General features: G+C 36.8%; 1 protein-coding gene and 1 long non-coding RNA gene across 3 annotated transcripts in view; one reads left to right on the top strand and one right to left on the bottom strand.

The window, feature by feature from the left end:
• LOC111555282 overlaps window positions 1–20010 on the bottom strand; it is a 481645-nt gene that overhangs the window by 71506 nt on the left and 390129 nt on the right. The window lies entirely within an intron of this gene.
• The window catches only part of SLC38A4 (solute carrier family 38 member 4), a 59907-nt gene that overhangs the window by 22530 nt on the left and 17367 nt on the right, over window positions 1–20010 (top strand). For both annotated transcript variants that reach the window (XM_023231194.1, XM_023231196.1), the window contains exons 2-6: window positions 10016–10246; window positions 14579–14669; window positions 15176–15291; window positions 18090–18163; window positions 18633–18725. In XM_023231194.1, coding sequence (XP_023086962.1) covers window positions 10128–10246; window positions 14579–14669; window positions 15176–15291; window positions 18090–18163; window positions 18633–18725 — 493 coding nt within the window. In that variant the 5' untranslated portion in view covers window positions 10016–10127. The remainder of the gene's footprint in view (window positions 1–10015; window positions 10247–14578; window positions 14670–15175; window positions 15292–18089; window positions 18164–18632; window positions 18726–20010) is intronic.

The raw sequence follows: 20010 nt of genomic DNA, 5'->3' as shown, positions 1-20010 counted from the left end.
CTATGAAAGATTTTTGTTTATCTTGAAAACAAACAGAAAACTCACAAAACTTTTGACTAATCAAAGAAGGAACATCACTTTAGTGCAGTACATGTGAATGGCTAAGAGTTTGGGCTGTACCATTATCAAATGAAAAAGAAAAACTGTTGTGTCTTACCTCTTCTTCTTAATTTGACCATTTTAGTTAAGGAGTATTTTTAGAACAAAGTTACTAAAAGAAACTAGGGAATTGAATGGAATATAAGCCTAACTTTAGATTTTGAAGGAGTAGAGTCAACTATCTAAAAGTAGAGGTGTTCTCCTCAAATTTATTAATCAGACAGAGGAGAATTCCCAGTGGATTTAAGTATCCCTGTACCTTGAGTATCTTAGAGAGCATATGCCGATGGTTTTAGTTAAATGCCCAGGGTATAGTAAAACTAAGAGTGTTTTGTAACTCAGTGAGAGAATATTTGAATTGATGATATATATCACATTCATGAACCCTTGGCTAAAAGTTTTAGTTTTGACAAAGTAAAGAAATTTAGGTGTGTTTTTAATAAAAGATTGCCATTTAGTTTATAATTCAAGATCCTCCAGTTCCGATTTATATTTAGATAGTGTTCTGGGATTTTCTTGAAAGTATTTACATTTATACTCCTAAGAAGTATGTAAGCAACATTTAAGATCTGAAAAATGTAGCTTTAATAACTCAACTTTTGAGTTTTCTTTACACATGTTATACAGTGTGCTTTAAGGTTATTGAAGCTATTTTTTAGTTACGTGAATTAGTTTAAAGAAAGTGAAAATAATTATTCCAGAGAAAAAGTACCTCTGGGAGTGGTCCAGTTATCTATTATAATGAATGGAACTTACTGCATCCAGAGTTCATGACAGATTAGGTATCATGCATTAAAATGTGGAGCATAAAGAGTTCACTATGTTAATATCGTGTATGCTACATATTCCTGTGCATTCTGGAAACTACTGTTTGGGAAAATATGAACTAAAATTTATGTGGCAATTTATGTTTAAGATGACTATGTTTTCTTCTAAGATCAGAGCTAGAAAGTCTGTAAACAAAATCGCATATTCAAATCTTATGACCAGTCCTTTATACCTCATCAAATGGATGCTTTAATTCTTATATTAGCAAGCATGTAATCTTTTCAGCAATGGGAAAATACCTCAGTATTTGGTTATTTATCTTAACTTTTCTAGTTTTTCCTAGATATTACCTGTAAGCTATATCTGAGTAGAGGAAAAAAAAAAAAAGGAAATGCTAAAATATTAACACTAGCAATAGCAAATAGTCAAGTAAGTACAGTTCTGCTGTTATTGTCGGTTTCTTCTTTAAGAGCGACCTCAGACTGAATAGTTTTATGGAAGCTAATTTCTGTGAGAACTCATGCTATAGACCAACAAGCGCTCTCACTGACAAAATATGACAAGAATGGCATTGTTGGGGAAATTAAGAGAATTTAATATAAAGGTAATATTAGATTGTAGTGTGAAAGCTACATTCATTTATCTGTGGTACAGTGTGGATGTGGATTTAAATAAGTTCCTTGGATACAAGATGATTTGGCTTTTAGAAGTTGCATGACCCTTGCTCAACCAAAGGGTAAATGATAGGTGAGGCTATCTGCTACCTAAACCTAAATTTCAAAGTGAATTTGTCAGTACTGGGTAGGCATGAAAGATGAGACAGATAGCGATGCTGGGAAATCTGCTCTGGCAATATTAGCTCCCTTTTTCACTTTCACTTATCAGGTAAAATAAATGTTTACAGTAACTAGGGAAGGTCAGAACTTTTGCTTCTCGAGTCAAGGACTGTTTCACTTTCCAGATTTGATATCTTTCTTTGAAGTTGAACCGTGTAGGTAAAATTTAAGAAATTTACTGTTTTGACACTCTTACACCCTGAACTTCTTAGGCACCCATCCAAAGAACAAGATATTATAATGTTTAATAATTAGAATTTGGATATAAAGAATTAACTACTCAGAACACTTAGATATCTTTTAATAAATACGATAAAAATGAAATTATTCTAATATGTTAATATTCTAAATACTTGGTTTCAAGTTTTGACTTTGTATTTTCATGAAGAATGAATTGAATTAACAATGCAGTTGAGCGCTGCTGTGCTAGAAAATCCAGTCTGTTTCTGCAAGACCTCTTTGTATCACAGAGAAACTTAACTTTAATGAGGAGAAGGGCTAGACTATAGAAAATTCTGTTGAACTCAATTTGACTTTTCTTTTAGAAGCGTTTTGAACATTCTCTGTGCAACAAAGCTATTCTTTCTCCTGGCAATCAAAGGAGAGCATTTTCATTTCATTTTGAAGCATTATCCTATAAAACTGTAATCAAAAAGCATACCTCTATCTATTAATATAACACAGATCATATACAATTGCACTTATCTTAGTGGAATGTAACACTAGGCACTGTGCTAGATGCCAGGAATATGTAGAATCCACAACCCCAGCACCATGCCTATTCTCATGAAGTTTCCTGCCTAAGACAGTTAATTATCAATAGGCAACTAAAAGAGTAAGTAGAAAGTGTGATAAATACTATGCGGGGGAGGAGAACATATAGTGGCAGATCTAGTGTAATGTGGGGTCAGAGAAGGACACGCTGACCAATTGACCTTTAAAGATTTTCAGGTTGTTTTAGTTAACATTAGGAGGGACCTGGCTAAGAATGTGGGGAATGGCAGTCCAAGCAGAGGGAACAGTGCCTTAAGAGGTCCTGCAGTGGCAGTGGGAAGACGAAAGAAGCCCAGTATATTCAGTGAGTGAGGGGTGGTGGGATTCAGTATGAGATGAAAGAGCTATGTCTGGGTCAAAATATATAGAGCTTCCAGTGTATTAGGAAATCTGACTTTCGTCTAAAAGTGATGACAAAATCACAATAGGGCCTTCAGTAGGGCAGTCATTCGGAATAACATAGTGGTCATGGAGATAGAAGTGGATGAATTCTAAATAAATGTTGAAAGAAGGACTGATAGGACTTGGTGATACGTTGGACAAGAGTAGCAGGTGAAGGATAGAGAATGGGACAGCCAGGTCTGCCCAGTGAGCGGTTGGGTGAATGAAGGTACCATGTTCTGAGATGGCAAACAGCAGAAGAATCTATGCCTATGAAAATTTTACGTTTCAATTACAGTATTTGCCAGCAATATTCTTTTCTATCCTACTCATGCAACAATTCTTTGATTAATTCCATACATATTTATTCCAAGAAAAAGGTAAAAATATTAATTATATTATGCTCTAAGAGTTTCCTCAAAATCTGTTTTAGTAGGCTGAGTTCCTCAGGTGCAAGGAGTCTGTTTTATTCATCCTCTGTATCTTCCACAGTTTCTGATTAAATTTTAGCAATTATGATGTAGTCTAAAGGCTTCAAGGTGTATACTTTGTGCTGTAGACAGATGATTCAGAATATTTAGTTTCTCATAATGTGCTAATTCTTTTTGAATTGTGCATTTAACCATTGTTCCCTTAAAATAGATCAGTAATATAATCTTCATAGTTAAGATATAAGCTATGAAAACGTGTCCTAACTTTTGTGAGAGCTCCCTTGGCCAAGGCAAAAATAGAATACTTTTTTTTTTTTTTTTTTTTTTGAGACGGAGTCTTCCTTTGTCGCCCAGGCTGGAATGCCGTGGTGCAATCTCGGCTCACTGCAACCTCCAACCCCAGTTCAAGCCATTCTCCTACCTCAGCCTCCTGATTAGCTGGGACTACAGGCATGCACCACCACGCCCAGCTAATTTGTGTATTTTTAGTAGAGATGGAGTTTCGCCATGTTGGCCAGGCTGGTCTGAAACTCCTGACCTCAGGAGATAGACCCTCCTCAGCCTCCCAAAGCACTGGGATTATAGGCGTAAGCTACCATGCCCACCCCAATAAATATTTTATATATGCTAAAACAGCATAAAATTAGGTCTTAATTTGTGCATTTGTGAAGGGGCACCTACCTCACTCATAATGTTTGTGAGAGTTTTGAGACTGTAAAGTCCTCTTGTAAGTGTCTGATTATGCATATGAAATACTATGTATGTTTGCAGGTAGATAAAGACATCAGTTCAATTCTGATTACTGGAAGAGATAAAACAGATTTAAATTTATTGAAGGCCTACTATATGCCAAACTTTGACACTCATTATCTCATTTACATTCTCACAACTCTGCTTTGTGGTAAATAATATTACCTTCATTTCATAGAAGATGGAAAAGACAGAAGTTAGTTAATGTAGCCAGGATTTATACCCAGTTTTGCTTACTACCAAAGCCATAGTTCCTGTTCCCTTTAGGCTTTAGTTCTCTGTAGTAGAGACAGCAATACAAAGGTGGCATAGCATGGAGGCCACTCAACTTGGTGCCTCCATTACCTCATCTGTACAATGGGAATAAGAAAAAAAATTGTACTTGCCTCAGAGGACTGCTCTGAAGAATTGATAGACGTAAGGCCTTAAAACAGTGACTGGCATGTGGTAAGGGCCATATGAGTGTTTGATGTATCTTTTTTAAAAAAATTCTTGGATTAGCATGGCTTAATGCAAATGAAATGAATGAGGTTCTTATTAACATACAAAGTAGAACAGACTGTAACTGAAGCTTCTGGACTACAGTCATGTATACTTACAGCAGCAAAGATCTCAGCACCACTGCCCCTTCCTCAGAGAACCCTTCCCTGATCCCCTAGACTAAGTTGGATACTATGAAAGACACTGCTATGGCCCCTTACAGGGGCTGGATAAATTAAGGATGGGGGAGGGAGGGAAGCATGCCAGTCACTGTGACCCACATGTGCAAATGACCTGAGATGTAGAGAACACGGTAAATTTCTGGAATGGAAAGACTAGTGTAGCTAGAACACTAAGGTGAGGAGAGTGTGGAAGGAGATGAGACCAGAGATGTGAGTGGACCAGGCAGAATGTTACCAGGAGTGTTGAGAATTTTGGACTTTATCCTTAGAGTAAAGTGAAGACATTACAGGGTTTTAAGCAAATAAAGGGTATCATCTGTGTTGTTGCTGTTGTGTTTCAAATATCCCTCTGGCTATTGGATAAAGAATGAATGGTAGGACCAGTTAAGGAAGGCAAAAGAGGATTCAAGATCAATTAGGAGATTTTTACAGTAGACATGATGGTAGCGTGGACAAGAGTGAAGGTGAAAGAAATGAAAAGAAAAAGACTAACTTGAGAAATACTTCAGTTCATTGCAAAAGTCAATCAGGCTTTTGTAAAGAACTGGATGTGGAAGGTAATAAAGAAAAATTTATGATGCTTTTGACTTGAATAACTGGATAAATGGTGACAACATTCTTTGGAGCGGAAACATTGGAAGAAGAGGGCCTATCACAAGTAGACTTTGGACACATTGAATTTAAACTGCTTTTGAGATATATAGATGACATTTAGGCCCCCGAACACATGGAACTCAAGTGCCCAGGAGAAGCCTAGGCTGATGTAACTTGAGGAGTCTTTGTTATATGTATTTGTCGGAGTTCTCCAGAGAAACAGAACCAAGTGGAGATAAATAGATAGACAGACAGGTATAAAGGTATATAGATATAAGATGACATTTATTATGGGAATTGGCTTTCATGATTATGGAGCTAAGAGGTCTCAAAATATAGCATCTGAAAGCTGGAGAACCAGAAAAGCTGGTGGTATAATTTAATCTGAGGCCGAAGGTTGAGAAACAGAATGTGGCTGGTATAAGTATCAGAATTGCAAGGTCTGGGAAGCAGGAGCTCCAGTGTTCAAGGGCAAGAGAAGGCAGGAGAAGATAGATGTTCTAGCTCAAACAGAGAAAGTAAATTTGCCCTTCCTCTGCCTTTTTGTTCTATCTGGAACCTGGAGTGGTTGGAGGATGCTCACCTTCAGTGGGGAAAGTGGATCTTTTTTACTTAGTCTATTGATTCAAATGGTAATCTTTTCCAGAAACACCCTCACAGACACACCCCAAAATAAAGTTTTACTTGCTATCTTCCCATCCTTTAACACAGCCACAATGACATATAAAATTAACCATCACATTATATGAAGTCTTGGGAGTGGATTGGAAGAATGGGACTTAGGATCTAGCTTTAAGGAAGTCAAGCAATGAAACTTCACACAAAATCATATTTTTAAAAGGACAAAACACAAAAACTGTGAAAAGTAATAGTGGTGTCATCAGCAAAGAGAAAGTTTTGAGAATTCCTGGAAGGCAGAAAGAAGATAGGGTTGGAAAATCTAAGAGAAAAGGAACCAAGATAAGTGTACTTTTCCCATAGGGTGCCCTGCAGTAGCTTCAAGTTAAGTTGATATAGACAAAGAGGAGGCATAGATCATGGGCAACCAGTGATCAGGTATCCACCAAGGAACCTCAGTTTAGACATGATGGTCTGTTTGGGATACCGTTTTTGACTAGAGGATAAAGCTGTGATCTATTCTGATAAAGAAAGCTCAAGGAAGGATGCTAGTATAAGTATTAGGGCCTCTACTGCAGACAAAGAGGTATAACAAGCAGGAATGGAACCTCTACCAAAAAGAAGATACATTAAAATGCTTCACTCCCAGAGTAACCACTCCTGGAGTGGCAGCTGTGTCTGGGAGTGGGATGCTCCTACCACAGACAAGCAGCAGAAGAGCCATTTGCACAGAACCTACAAGGAAGCAGCCCATCAGTGAAATGGGCCCACACAATTTCAGAGAAGGTCTGAGTACCAGCTGTCCAAGCTAATCAATGCGCTCCGTCATTCACAAATATGAACAGATAACCTAGGACACTCAAAACTAAGGAAAACGAGCAGCATGGAAGAGAAGGACCAAAGGGAACAAACAGAATAACTTCAGAAGAAACATATAATTTAGGGAACAAAAGGAACTTCTGAAAACTTCACATCAATATCGTTAGAAAAATCTGAGAAAATATTGTATCCATAAAACAAAGAAAGTGATATGAAAAAAGAGAAAGAGGATAAGAGCAAATTATTAGAAATTAAGAGGGTGATTGAGAAAAATAGTCAGCTGACAAGTTGAAAAATGAAACGGATATAGCTGAAGGTGGAATTTGTTATTTTGGATGTGACATTGAGGAAATATTCCTAAACATTGAGCAGTAAGATGAACAGATCGAACATAAACAGAAAAGCTTAGCAATATGGATCAAGAGGTCCAATACCTGATTAATAAAAGTTTTAGGAGCAAACAAAGGGGAAGAAATAGTTTTCTTTTTAAATAGTAGAACTTTTTTTATTTTTAGAAGAGAACGTGTTTTCTACAGAAGACAGACACAAGCCTTTTGATTGAATGGGCCCTCTGCATGCCGAGTATGATGAATTTTAAAAGCAACTCACATCTAGTCACGTTGTGATAAAAGGATAAGGATAAAAATTCTAAAATCCTCAGAAAAACATTGATAAGTTATCTATAAAGAAATAAGAACAAGACTCATCTATGGAAGCTAGAATACAGAAATTTCTTCAATATTCTAAAGGAAAATGCTTCTGAATCTAGAATTCAAACAATTGATAAAGTTTGAAGGCAAAATAAAGACATTTTCCAACATGAAGCAACTCAGAAATTCTATTTACAGACATAGGCTCATTGTGTGAAAAAAGTTATTCAAGGCATTATTTTAGCATAATGCAAAATAAACTGAAGAAAGAAGATAGAATGGCGTTCAAGAAACTAGCGGCTGAGAAAGACTCAGAGGTTGGAGGAGGAAGCCATTCAGAATGAGAAAGAGCATAGAAAATTTGCTTTCAAAGTTTTGGTAATATAGAATTATATTTCATTTGTTATGTAGTCAAATATCCCACTTTGTCTTTAAGGCATACCATTTATACAATGATAATACTGTAATTGCTGCTTATTGGTTTTACATGTTTAGAAACAACCTACAGGCAAGTTATGACACATTTGTTTCACAGAACAAGACGAAAATATTATGATTCTCAAATTGTAAAAGCGTGTTATTAACTAAAATAATTATGAGTATAAGGGAAAGAAGAAAAGAAAAAGTATGCTAATATCCTTATTTTTTATGAGTAACCAGTCTAAAATCAGTAAACCAAGTCTAAAAAGCTTTAGTGAATTATTTAGATCTAGAATGGCTAATTTTAAATGACAAGCTAAAAGCAGAAACCATCAATAGTGGTTGCTGCTGGGAAGCGAGACTGGTACTGTGTGAAGAGTGAGAAAAACCTTTGTACTCATTTAGTGAGTTTCTTTTTTTTTTTTCCCTTAACCATATGCAAGTCTTACTTCTATTCTCTCTTATCTTTTAACCTGTTTCTTCAGATCTTTTATGTACATACACTTAGGTTGCCTTATATTAATAATAGATTCATTTTTGTTCCTCCTGCTTCAAACGCTGTGTGCTATTTTTTTAAATGCTGAGAACTGCTTTCTTTATTTCTGGACAATTCTCTGCCATTATCTCTTTCTGTTTTGTCTCACCCTAGTCTCACAATTCTCTATATTGGAATGACTATTAGTATGTGTTTGAACTTGTAATTCTTATTTCCCCCATTCCTCTTAACTTCTTGTTTGTATTTTCCATTTTTTAATCTCTTCGTGCTATAATTTGAGTGATTTCCACACATCTTTCAATTTTATGACTCTTCCTTCAGCTGAGTTTTTTTTTATTTCAATGATTCTATTTTTTTCTTTTTTTTAAGAATTCCTTTTTTTGACTCTTTTTCCAACTAGCCTGTTCTCCTTTTATATTCCTTTATAATGTTTTTATTCTGTGAAAGTTATTCTCTTATTTTGAATGTTTTCTTTTACTTTTCATTATAATAATGTAAAAGTCTCTTTTAAATTGCTTTGTTATTTGTAGTTCCTTATATGTGAATTTTTATCATTTCTTGTGCCTACCAGCACTCTTACTAATGAGTTTCCATGTGTGTTTTATATGTTTTGTAATTTGAGGATGTGAACTTTTCCCAGGTATGAGTTACCTTCCAAAAAAGTACTGCCATGGCACTGGGTTGTGGAGGTATTCCCATGTGGTAGTTTCTATTTGTCAGAGGAATTGCAGATTTTGTGACTTCTGGAGCAATTTTTATGTTAGTTTCTCTGCTCAAGATTTCCTTATCAAATGGGTATTGCACGTTTCAGGACCACACCTTTCAAGAGTGATAGTGTTTCTCCTAATATAATGGTTCAATGATAATTGAATGAATCTAATGGTAAGAATTTCAGAAGAAATTATATCAACAATATATAGCAGATTCAGGGCATTTTTCAAAACACAATGCCAGTCCACCCCTTTTCACTTTACAGTTGGGGAAAATGAGGTCCCCAAATGTTAAATGACTTATGCTGAGATCCAATGAGTTAAAGGCAGAGCAGAGCCTAAAATCTAGATCTCTTTGTTGTTAAAATACATTTTAATTTGACATAGATGATGACTGATGCTGACCCAGAGGTAAATCTGAACTTTCTTTTGTTACTGTTCTTAACTTTGATTTCAGGATCCAAGTGCCTAGAAAGTGACTTCCTAAACATGATCCTCACCTATGTTGCATTTTTTCAAGCATTTGCTGGTGTTAATTCTTTCCTGTCCAATTAAATTAAAGCAGTAATTTTCTTTCTAGTTATTGCTAGTAGAGACACTGGTAGATTCTGCCTTGGCAGACCTTCCTTTGTCAAGAATTTACTTTTGTCTTCCTTTCTTTTAAAACATGCATCCCACTCACAAATACTTAAATTTCCTTGAAGACTGCTGCCATGTCTTAAGATTTCTTTTTCTATAGTGACTAGTAAGACCTGCCATTTTCGTTACACATAGACACTCTATAAATATCTGCTAATTTAGCAATTATTAGTAATTTCCTTTCTTCTCTTCCATTTTTTTCTTTCTTGTATTGGGTAAAGGAACCTTTCAGGATTTGTTTATGTAAAATTTTCAGGAGTTACCTTCCTTCTTCCCTTTTACAGAGAGCATACAATAGGTAGATGATTCATATTCACTTATTTCATTTTAATAAAATTATAATGATGTATGTTGTGCTCTGTTTGCAGAACAGAGTGTTCTGAACATCAACACAAAGTGGAAGAACCTTAAGCTGAACGTACAGTATATTATTTACACTGAAGGGGCTTGTGTGTGGACAAGAAAGCGCTGACAGCTCAAATGGATCCCATGGAACTGAGAAATGTCAACATCGAACCAGATGATGAGAGCAGCAGCGGAGACAGTGTTCCAGATAGCTACATCGGGATAGGAAATTCAGAAAAGGCAGCAATGAGCAGGTATGGGGTTAAAAATTACTAGGTTCCATGGAAAAATAAGACAGGATGTGGACATGGAAAACAAGGGTCTTGATGGGAAGAACTGGATTTATTACAGGTAAATTTGAGATAACAATGATATTGATGCTAGCACACATCAATTCCCTGGTCCCGAAATACCCTGATAATGTCAATCTATTTTGTGACTGATTTAGAATTGAGGTTACAATGTCCTCATCTCTATTAATAATGTGTAATAATTTTAATTATATTAGCCTCTTGCTCCTCTTACCTTTCTCAGATTCCTCTTTGAATGTTGTTACACCTCCTGGTTTCTGTAGGGATTCTTTTCTCTCTAAAAGTATCCTCTGGGCAAGCTCACTCACAACTATTATGGCCTCACCAACTGAATATATGCCGTATCCCCAGCCTGTTAAATTTCTCTACTGACTATTTCAGATCACTATATCTGGCTGTCTACTACACATCTCTACTGGACCACTACTGTGTCTGAATTGCCTCATTTATAAAGTTAAACCTGTAATGTCTAATATTGAACTCCTATCTTTCCCTTCAAAACCAGCTCCTCCTCTAGTAATCCCCATCCTAGTGAAAATCACTGCTATCATCTAGCAACTCACTCAAAAGCCCCTAGGTGTAAACTTTGACCCACATAGCCAATGGTCAGTCATATCCAGTTGGTTTGACCTTACTAATGCTTCAAATACACCCACTTTTCTGTACCCATTCTGCTGTGGTCTTACCTTAGGCCTGCATTAAATGTGAGACAGGGAGAGTCCTGATTTGTCTTACATTTTGCTCTCCTCTGTCTAGCCCTCTACACTCCTGCAAGAGTAATCTCTTACAATTGCAAATCGAATCAATTTCCATCCTTAGATAAAGCCCTTCTGCACCTCTCCAATAGCAATAAGAGAAAGTAGATTACACACTGCTGGGCATGTAAGGTCCTTTGTGATCTGTTCTTGACCTGCTGCTTCTGTCCTGTTTTTTGCCCTCTCCCTATTTGTTACTTGTTGCCTTCACTCATTCTGCTCCAACTGCCTGGAATCAGTCACCTGCTCCCCCTTTCTCCATGTTGACGCCTCTCATCCTTCAAGAATCAGATCAACGTTAGGTCTCCTATGCAGCCTTTTCCAAATTACTCTACTCCCCGAAGTAGAAGTGATCGCCCCTCCTTTGTGTACCCTCTCCTTGTGCAGATGTTAATTACATCACTACTACAGGTTAATGGCCTCTGTGGTCCCACCACCTGCCACATTGTCTGGTGCATAGTAAGTGCACAATAGTTATTTGATAAGTCAATTGATTTCCCACAAAATGTTATATCAAGTTGTACGTGATTTAAGATGCTCAGAAGGGAATTTTTGACCAAATCTAGGCCTGAAATAGAGAATATTATGCTCAAAGACTTCTCATTTTATTCACAACACCCAGGAAAATCCATCAGGAGAAAGCACTGTTCTTCCTTCAAGTAGCTCAGTGCAATGAACTTTAGGGATGTTGGACTAGAGAGGCCACTGAGATGTAAATTATGGCATTTTCTAAATCAGGTGACCCTTGAGGAAACACTAGGGTGGTAGAAGATAGGGCTTTGGAGTCTGCAAGTAGTTGCCTGACTTTAGAGAAGCTGTTTGTCCTCTTTAGCTTCAGTGGAAAATGTAAAATGGCAAACCAATAGCTACTTTTCAAGGATGAGATGTGTGCCCAGAATATAGATGACATTCAATACTTTTTTATTACTTCTCCTTCACTGCATTACCCTCAGTAAATTGATTCAAACCTGAGGATGCTTGTTTCTGAGAGGGATGTACACAAATATGAGCTCTGCCGAGGTTGACAGAGCTGAAGGGGACACCCTTCTAAGAACTGTCATAGTGTCATTCCACTTGATCCTCAAAAGCCAGAATGGAAAGAGCATGAATGCTTTCGTTAAGCTTCATGCAATGTGTTCCGAACCACTCACAGTGACTTACCTTTTATCTCCTAGCTTAAACATAGGTCATCATTTTGCAGTTTTAAAAATCAGATTAAAGAGATGGGTTTTATCTATGTGTGGTTTGGATTGAACCCTTAAATGAAAACTTTTGAGAAATTCAACATAATGTATTTATTTGTGATCATTATACTTGCGTTTTCAATACATGCTGGATTTGGTATCAAAACATTTAACATACTGGGGACATTTCTCATCTATTTTATACAATCTTGGCATGTTTAGTGACTACAACTCATCTCATGCCGAAATAAGAACATGCAAATGCCTCAAAGAAAGAAAATCTGTTTACTTTCAAATTCTCAATTTTAAAAACTACCCATGGAATACAGATTTTAGTTTATTGATTAAAATAAAGAATAGAGTGTTGGACATTCCAGAGTTTAAATTCTAGGTGGTACTTTTGTTTTTATAGTCCTCAGGCCCATTTTAGGCTTCATTTTATCCTGTCATCTCAGTCTCCAACTGTGAACATTAGGTACCAGTCTTCACATAGCAGGTACATTAATTACAGACCATTAATGTAAACCACAGAAGAGTGGTGGGGGGGTGTATGGAAATGGAAGGAGGCAACAACTGAGGGCATTGTGCTTTCTATGAGAAATATGGGGAGAAGGCCAGGAAATATTCTTAACTCGTGTACTCAGAGCTATTTATGCCTTGAGTTCTAGAAAAGCACATAAAACTTTGTGATTTTGTCTGCTGTTTCTATCTACATCTCATACTGTTTTCTGTTCTCAAAAAGTAACCCCGCCATCCTCTTTTGTCTCCAGGTTATTTTCAGGATTAGCTTCTGTTATAAAAAATAGCTTGTACAGATCTCGTAGAATAATTCTTTTCTATCTTATTTCTAATGTTTATTTATTTATTGATTGATTGATTGATTGATTGATTGAGACAGAGTTTCACTCTTGTGGCCCATGCTGGAGTGCAATGGTGCGATCTTGGCTCACTGCAACCTCCACTTCCCAGGTTCAAGCGATTCTCCTGCTTCAGCCTCCTGAGCAGCTGGGATTGCAGGTGCCTGCCACCACACCTGGCTAACATTTTGTATTTCTAGTAGAGATGAAGTTTCACCATGTTGGCCAGGCTGGTCTCGAACTCCTGACCTCAGGTTATCCACCCACCTCGCCTTCCCAAAGTGCTGGGATTACAGGCATGAGCCGCTGTGCCTGGCCTCTAGGATTATATTAATAGAACAATCTTTAATTATTTTATCTTTCTTTTCATGTAGGAAATGTCCCAAAATCTTCAACCCATCAATTTGAAAGCACTTTTAAAATCATACATAGTGTAGCATTCTATATAAAAACAACTAAAAAGTCTGTGACATTTTGCAATATAAAAATGCAATGGCAGCAGCAGGCCTTATTAATTGAGCCTCTTGGAAATGTGGCTGGTCCTAGGTCCATAGCTTCAAAAGCCCTGGCGTGTAACTGCAGGAGCTGACCAGCACAGCTCTGTGACCAAGTTGTACAACTTCTAGCCTGTGTCCAAGAAAACCACAATCACAATGCTCTGTGGATAGTGACATATTAAAGTTTTCTTTCCCTCCCAACTCTTCTGCCAATTCATTGAATTGCTTTAATAATTTCCTTGGTTTCATTCATTATCTGTTAATAATCCATGCACATTTTGAGAGTAATTAAAATACATACGCACACACAGAAACAACCAACACAACACAGAGCTACCACTGAATTACTCTCCAATAAGAGATATATGTATAAATGATTGTACCAAAAAAGAAAAAAAGGAAAACACCAGCTATAGGGCCCTGCCTGGGACCGTGTGATGCCAGGGGGAGAATGGGGTCTCCCCCTGGGTATGGGTGGGTATGGGCTTGCTGCTTCACCTTTCTGAGTCACAGTTGCCTGTAGGGATATTTTGAGCATCAGACGAGACAAGGGTCACAGTGCCTAGGCATTTAATAAATATTTGTTGAATTAATAAAATCATCTGATTATAGTGTGGTAGTAGTTCAGAAAACTCTGACATAACCCTATGCTCTTGCTTTGGAAGGGCTCTAAATGGGAACACAATTAGTTGTAGTTAGTCTCTTGCATAGCTAATGTGAGAAAGAAGAAATGTGGTATAAACAATTTTTTAATAATATTTCCTTCCTTCATAACATCCTTCTTCCATCCCAAAGTATAGTTGTAAATGGAGCTCAGTTGTTGGTCTGGAATGACCACTAGTGTGAAGGAGGAAAAGAAAAATAAATTCGGGCATCTAATTTCCCCTCCTCTGATTACTTAGACCACCTGAAACATACATATGATTCAGAGCATATATTTAGATGTTTTCACTTTCTTATTTGTGTGTGTGTGTGTGTTCAGTCAATTTGCTAACGAAGACGCTGAAAGTCAGAAATTCCTGACAAATGGATTTTTGGGGAAAAAGAAGCTGGCAGATTATGGTGATGAACATGTAAGTGAATCTATGTTTTCAGGCAATAAACGGGACTGAGTGTGTCTGATCTACCTAGGTCTCTGTGGGAAAACAATGTGACTGAAATTTTCCAAGCCTTGATCAGCACATTCTCTGTTTATTCAGGCCCTTACTGGAATAAGGGCTTGTTTTTTCCTGTTCGCCATATGGCTGCATAAATCATTTATGAAATTTATGTGTTTTGGGGGAAATCATTCTAACCCAAAGGTAATCTGCAATCATACATGTTTTCCCTTCTTTATGTGACTCCCCTTGTAATTTGTATTTTTACCAAGGCCTCTGCTTTTGTAAAACCAAGCACTGCATTCCATTGAAAATTACATGCTTTTATTGATGTTGAATAATGGCTTTACTCACTGTAATTTTATCTTAGTCTTCAATTTTGGACTGTAATCTGCAGAAAATATAATGTGAGAATAAGGATAACCCCTAAAGGTTTGCCCTTTGGCAAATGTTTGCTTATAATACATCCCTTCTTCTTCAAGCATCCTGGAACCACTTCCTTTGGAATGTCTTCATTCAACCTAAGTAATGCCATCATGGGCAGTGGGATCCTGGGCTTGTCCTATGCCATGGCCAACACAGGGATCATACTTTTTATGTAAGTGAATGTGCATGTCTACATTTGGTGATGAAGTCCATGTATACCTGGTGGCTCTTTCAACTAACAATCTCAAGTTTGATCTTTGTGAACATGAAGGATCTGAGAAAGTATTAGTGAATTCCTCTGGCTTTTAGATAGAACCGCAACCTAAGGAAAAAGTCAGAGGAGGCTACTCACGGTACTTGGTCACCCAACCATCCCTAACCCAATGGCAGAAAGTGTATGTGCTCAACCAACCAAAGTGCTGGAGCAGCCTCCCCAGAAGAATTTTGTTGTTCAGTAGATACTTGAAATAATTTGGTGTTTAGCAGCCAAAAAGATCTTTCCCAGAAGCAAATCTAACTTTACCTCATTCTCAGGAAAGAAACAACTAAGTCTAAGGCCCTCCTTGCCCTGGCCTACCTTATGTCCCATTCCCTGTGTCCCTGTGCGACAGATACACTGGGCACAATAGCCTTCTCTCCATCCCATGAAGATGCCACATTCCCTCTCACCACTGCACCTTTGCACATGGTCTTGGAACCCTCTTCTCTATCTTCTTCATCTAGTTAACTCCTCATATGTCAGTTCAGCCTCACCTGAATACTGCCTGCCCTGATCTCCATGACTGGGGCAAATCACCTTATCATACACTCACCACAGTTTTAATGTTTTAGTGCCATTTGTCTGAATCATTTGGTTAATATCTGTCTCTCTTTCTAAGCTCTAGAAAGTCGAGCCCATGTCTGTTTTTACTCACCAATGTCTCTACCTCCAAATCTAGAGCAGTGCCTGGTACAGGAAATATTTGTTGAGTGACCAAACCTTATTCCTAAACCTACACACTTTCACCCAACTTGTCCAAATGCTGCCTAAGGATAGCGGCATCTGGTAGTTGACCTGTTGGGTGGATACTGCACTATGACAGACAACAACAGACGTTTATGTGCATCATGTACAGCCTGGTATTTTCCAAGATATAGTTGGCAGCAGTGGAATTCTTCACAAGAATAAAGTCTGATGTTAGGCACCACTGTGGACACAGATCCTAATCCCAAATGCAATGCTAGGGAGTTAAATAACTGTCTAAGAATGCAATATTTATATCATAAATATGTGCTGTTTATGTTCTGAATATCATGTATGATTAGTAATCATACAGCTATTTGAGGGCTAAGGATGAGGACTATAAATATTTATATTGTGTTAGTGCTTTGAACTGTTTTATGTATTATAGTCTTTAGCTGAATGGGTTTTTATATCAACTTTACTTTTATGTAAGCCATGTTTTGAAATAAACTAGGATTTTAATAATCTGAATTTTAATAGCTATATATATAGTCATATATTTGTATGCTTTTGTAGTGTGCATTACTTCTAAGACAAAAAAGCTGCCTTTCCTTATTAATTATATAATACCATTAAAATGAATTAGGAAGTTATAGATCACTGATGAATAGAAATAGGAAAAACTTCACCCAATCCTAATCCTACAGTCATAGATCATCTTCATGAGAGAAGAATATTCCACTTTTTAAAATGAGGACCTTATTTTTTAGCAGATTAATTTGGTCAGAACAATTAACTCACTAAACATGATGGGGACATGATGGGGTGTGTTTTGTGTGTCTAAGTAGCACAGACTGGGTTAAGCTTTCTCTCTTAATTTATAGCAAGTGACACAGTATTTTACTGGTTTTACTCTTAGTATTTTCTGCCAGAGAAAGTACATGTTTAGAATGCAGGGAATGTGCATTATTTTTCCAGGGAACAAAATTATATAATCTGAATTACATTATTCCTTAAAAAGAGTTAAGTTCATAAGGCATATGGAAAATTATAGGAATAAGTCATTGGTTAGTTCTGGCAGACATACTTTATGGAAAATAAGAGCATAATATAGCTACAGGGGTTATAAAATTTATAATTCATGGTCCAAATGTACATTTGTACTATTGATTTCATTGGGAACTACCAAAGGATTAGATCAATTGTGGGGAAAGTGTATTTTTTTTAAATAAACAAAGATAAAGATTTTTTTCTGAATTCGAGGTAAAAGTTAGCATTGCTTCTCCATTTATTACGTAGATGCTTCTATCAACATTCTTATTTTTGCGCTCCAAATCTTAGATTTGGAAAAATACCAAACAGTATAAACATAAAGAAACCATACATGCATGTGGGGGTCCTGACACCAGAAGTGACTCTGAAAGAAAAAAAGAAAAAAAAAAAAAAAAGGAATTTTCCTGCCCCATCCTTAGCTTTCTCTGCTTTCTCTATTATATATGCAACTGCCTGCCCCTCTAGCTTACAAAATACTTTGTTATCTAATGCACAGGATCAGCAGTAATGCAGCTCAGACTACATGCTTTGGCTTTTGGATTCCTAGATTTCAGATTAAGGTTTAGTCAGACTAATGAATAGCCTTTCAATTCTAAGTGCTGATGTGAATATCATGCAAATATGATGTACATATTCCCATGTGCTGAGTAAGTAGATGTAGCATTTGCTAATTTTGCTACACACTTAGCATCTAAGTTATGAACCAGATTCTATAACAGGGTAACATTTAAAAAAAAAGTTAGGGACTTCAGGTAGTAGATTTGGGCATGTAAAATACAGCACATTCTATTTCTATGACTTTAAAGGGTATGTGTAGAGTTCTGAAAAGAATTTCTCAGCCTCCCCCAAATCAACATACTTTTGGAAAGTCTATGATTGAAAAGATGAATGTGATCCTTTATTGTAACATCTAACAAAAATTACATTTTATTTATTATAGAAACTTTATTACCTACTCTCTCTTCCCTTTACAGAATCATGCTGCTTGCTGTGGCAATATTATCATTGTATTCAGTTCACCTTTTATTAAAAACAGCAAAGGAAGGAGGTATGCTACCACTTGAGTTCAACACATTCTATTTTAATTCTCATAAAAGAGTATTTCAGTCTGTTGCTTCATAACCTTAGGATGATTGTAGTCAGTTTCACATTTCATTTTCTTCTGAGCCCAGTGACACGATCTCTCAGTGCTTTTACTTGTTTGGGCAAGTGAGAGGCAGGAGGGAAAGTCAACTGAATCAGGTTCAAGACAAACAGAAAAAAAGAAATTTCTGACATATGATAGAAATAACTGTTTTGATTTGCTACATGCAGTTAAAATAAATAAAGCCATTGATTCTTGTTTGGAGAACATTTTGATATATTGCTTATTGGTTTTTGAGGTTGCAACTTTTGGGCTTATAATTTCTATATGATGTTTATTTACATGTTTGAGACTCCAGTGTGGAATTATATGACAAAATATTTTAGTCGTTAAAACATTCTTTTTAACAAAACTATTTTATCTTTGATTGTAGGGTCTTTGATTTATGAAAAATTAGGAGAAAAGGCATTTGGATGGCCGGGAAAAATTGGAGCTTTTGTTTCCATTACAATGCAGAACATTGGAGGTAGGGGATATACTTTTCAATGGATCATGGAAACTTTCTATAGCATGTTCAATAAATAAGAAACCTTACAGCAATGAACAGGCACTTCAGATATAGAAAAATTGCTACTTATAGTTCTTAAATTTTAAAACTATAGTTTCTTAAATAGATTTGTGTCCCTCTTTAATTAAAAACAGCAATATCTAAGAATGAAATAACATATAAAACCCTGCCAATTGAATTCTAGAATTAAAATACAAAATAAAAGCTTTCTTGATTTTTAATGTTGTTACAACATGAATTATTGCTCTTAAAAATTGAAGAATTTGTGCTTATTTCTGTCATTACCAAAACGGTTGACGTTTTCTATACGTGATTGAGTTCACTTTACAAAACTGAAAAGTGGGTGTCTAGGGGAACACGGCCAAACGCTGTGGTCCTTGAAACGCAGCCTGCACTGAGCCAGCCCACTAGACGGTCTCTAGAAGTTTACTAAGGCAAAAGTCTGGCGAGGCATCAGATGCACTATAAACCCGGGTTTGTTGAGTCTATGGATTATTATAATTCCCACTGAATTATCATTGCCAGTGTAGGACCTAGAAATATATATATTTTTAACAGTGTTCTCTCATTGGTGTGTTTGCCCACCAGCTTCATACTGTTATGTCTTTGGCCCTCAGAAGGCATCCAGACCCATATTTCAGATGTCCCGCTGGCTGCTTCCTGGCACATGGTCCCAACCATCTCCCCACATAGTGACACTTACTCCCTCTCCTCCTACCCAGTCCCTAAACCTGCTGTTCTATTTCTCTGATCTTTCTTTTCTCAGTGAATACCACCAGCAGTCATCCAGTTTCTGAGGACAGACATCTGGATGTTAGCGTAAACCTTTCCTTTTCCCCAACTCTGCATGTCCAATCAAATGCCAAATTCTGTTCATTTGATCTCTTACTTATCTCTTGAATCTCTCCTCTCTGTCCATCCACATGACCACAGATGATCACCATTTTTAGCTCAGACTATTGCAGTAGTCTTCTAACTGGTCTTCCTGGCTTGAGTTTTCCCTGCTCCCAAATAAACTCTAATTTGTTCTCCAGATAAACTTTCTCAAATTTAAGTCTGTTTCTACTTTTGTCGTGCATAAAATTCTTCAGCATGCCCTCATTATTTTCAAGGTAAAACTTAAATTCATTGGACTGACACAGGATTTTCATCTAGTTCTTCTGCTTATCTTTCTAAACCTTTCCTAGCAATGCCCATATCTATCTATCTATCTATCTATCTATCTATCTATCTATCTATCTAT

Source organism: Piliocolobus tephrosceles, chromosome 10, assembly GCF_002776525.5.
Source record: "Piliocolobus tephrosceles isolate RC106 chromosome 10, ASM277652v3, whole genome shotgun sequence".
NCBI lineage: Eukaryota > Metazoa > Chordata > Mammalia > Primates > Cercopithecidae > Piliocolobus > Piliocolobus tephrosceles.
This window is presented reverse-complemented; position numbering and strand designations above follow the sequence as displayed.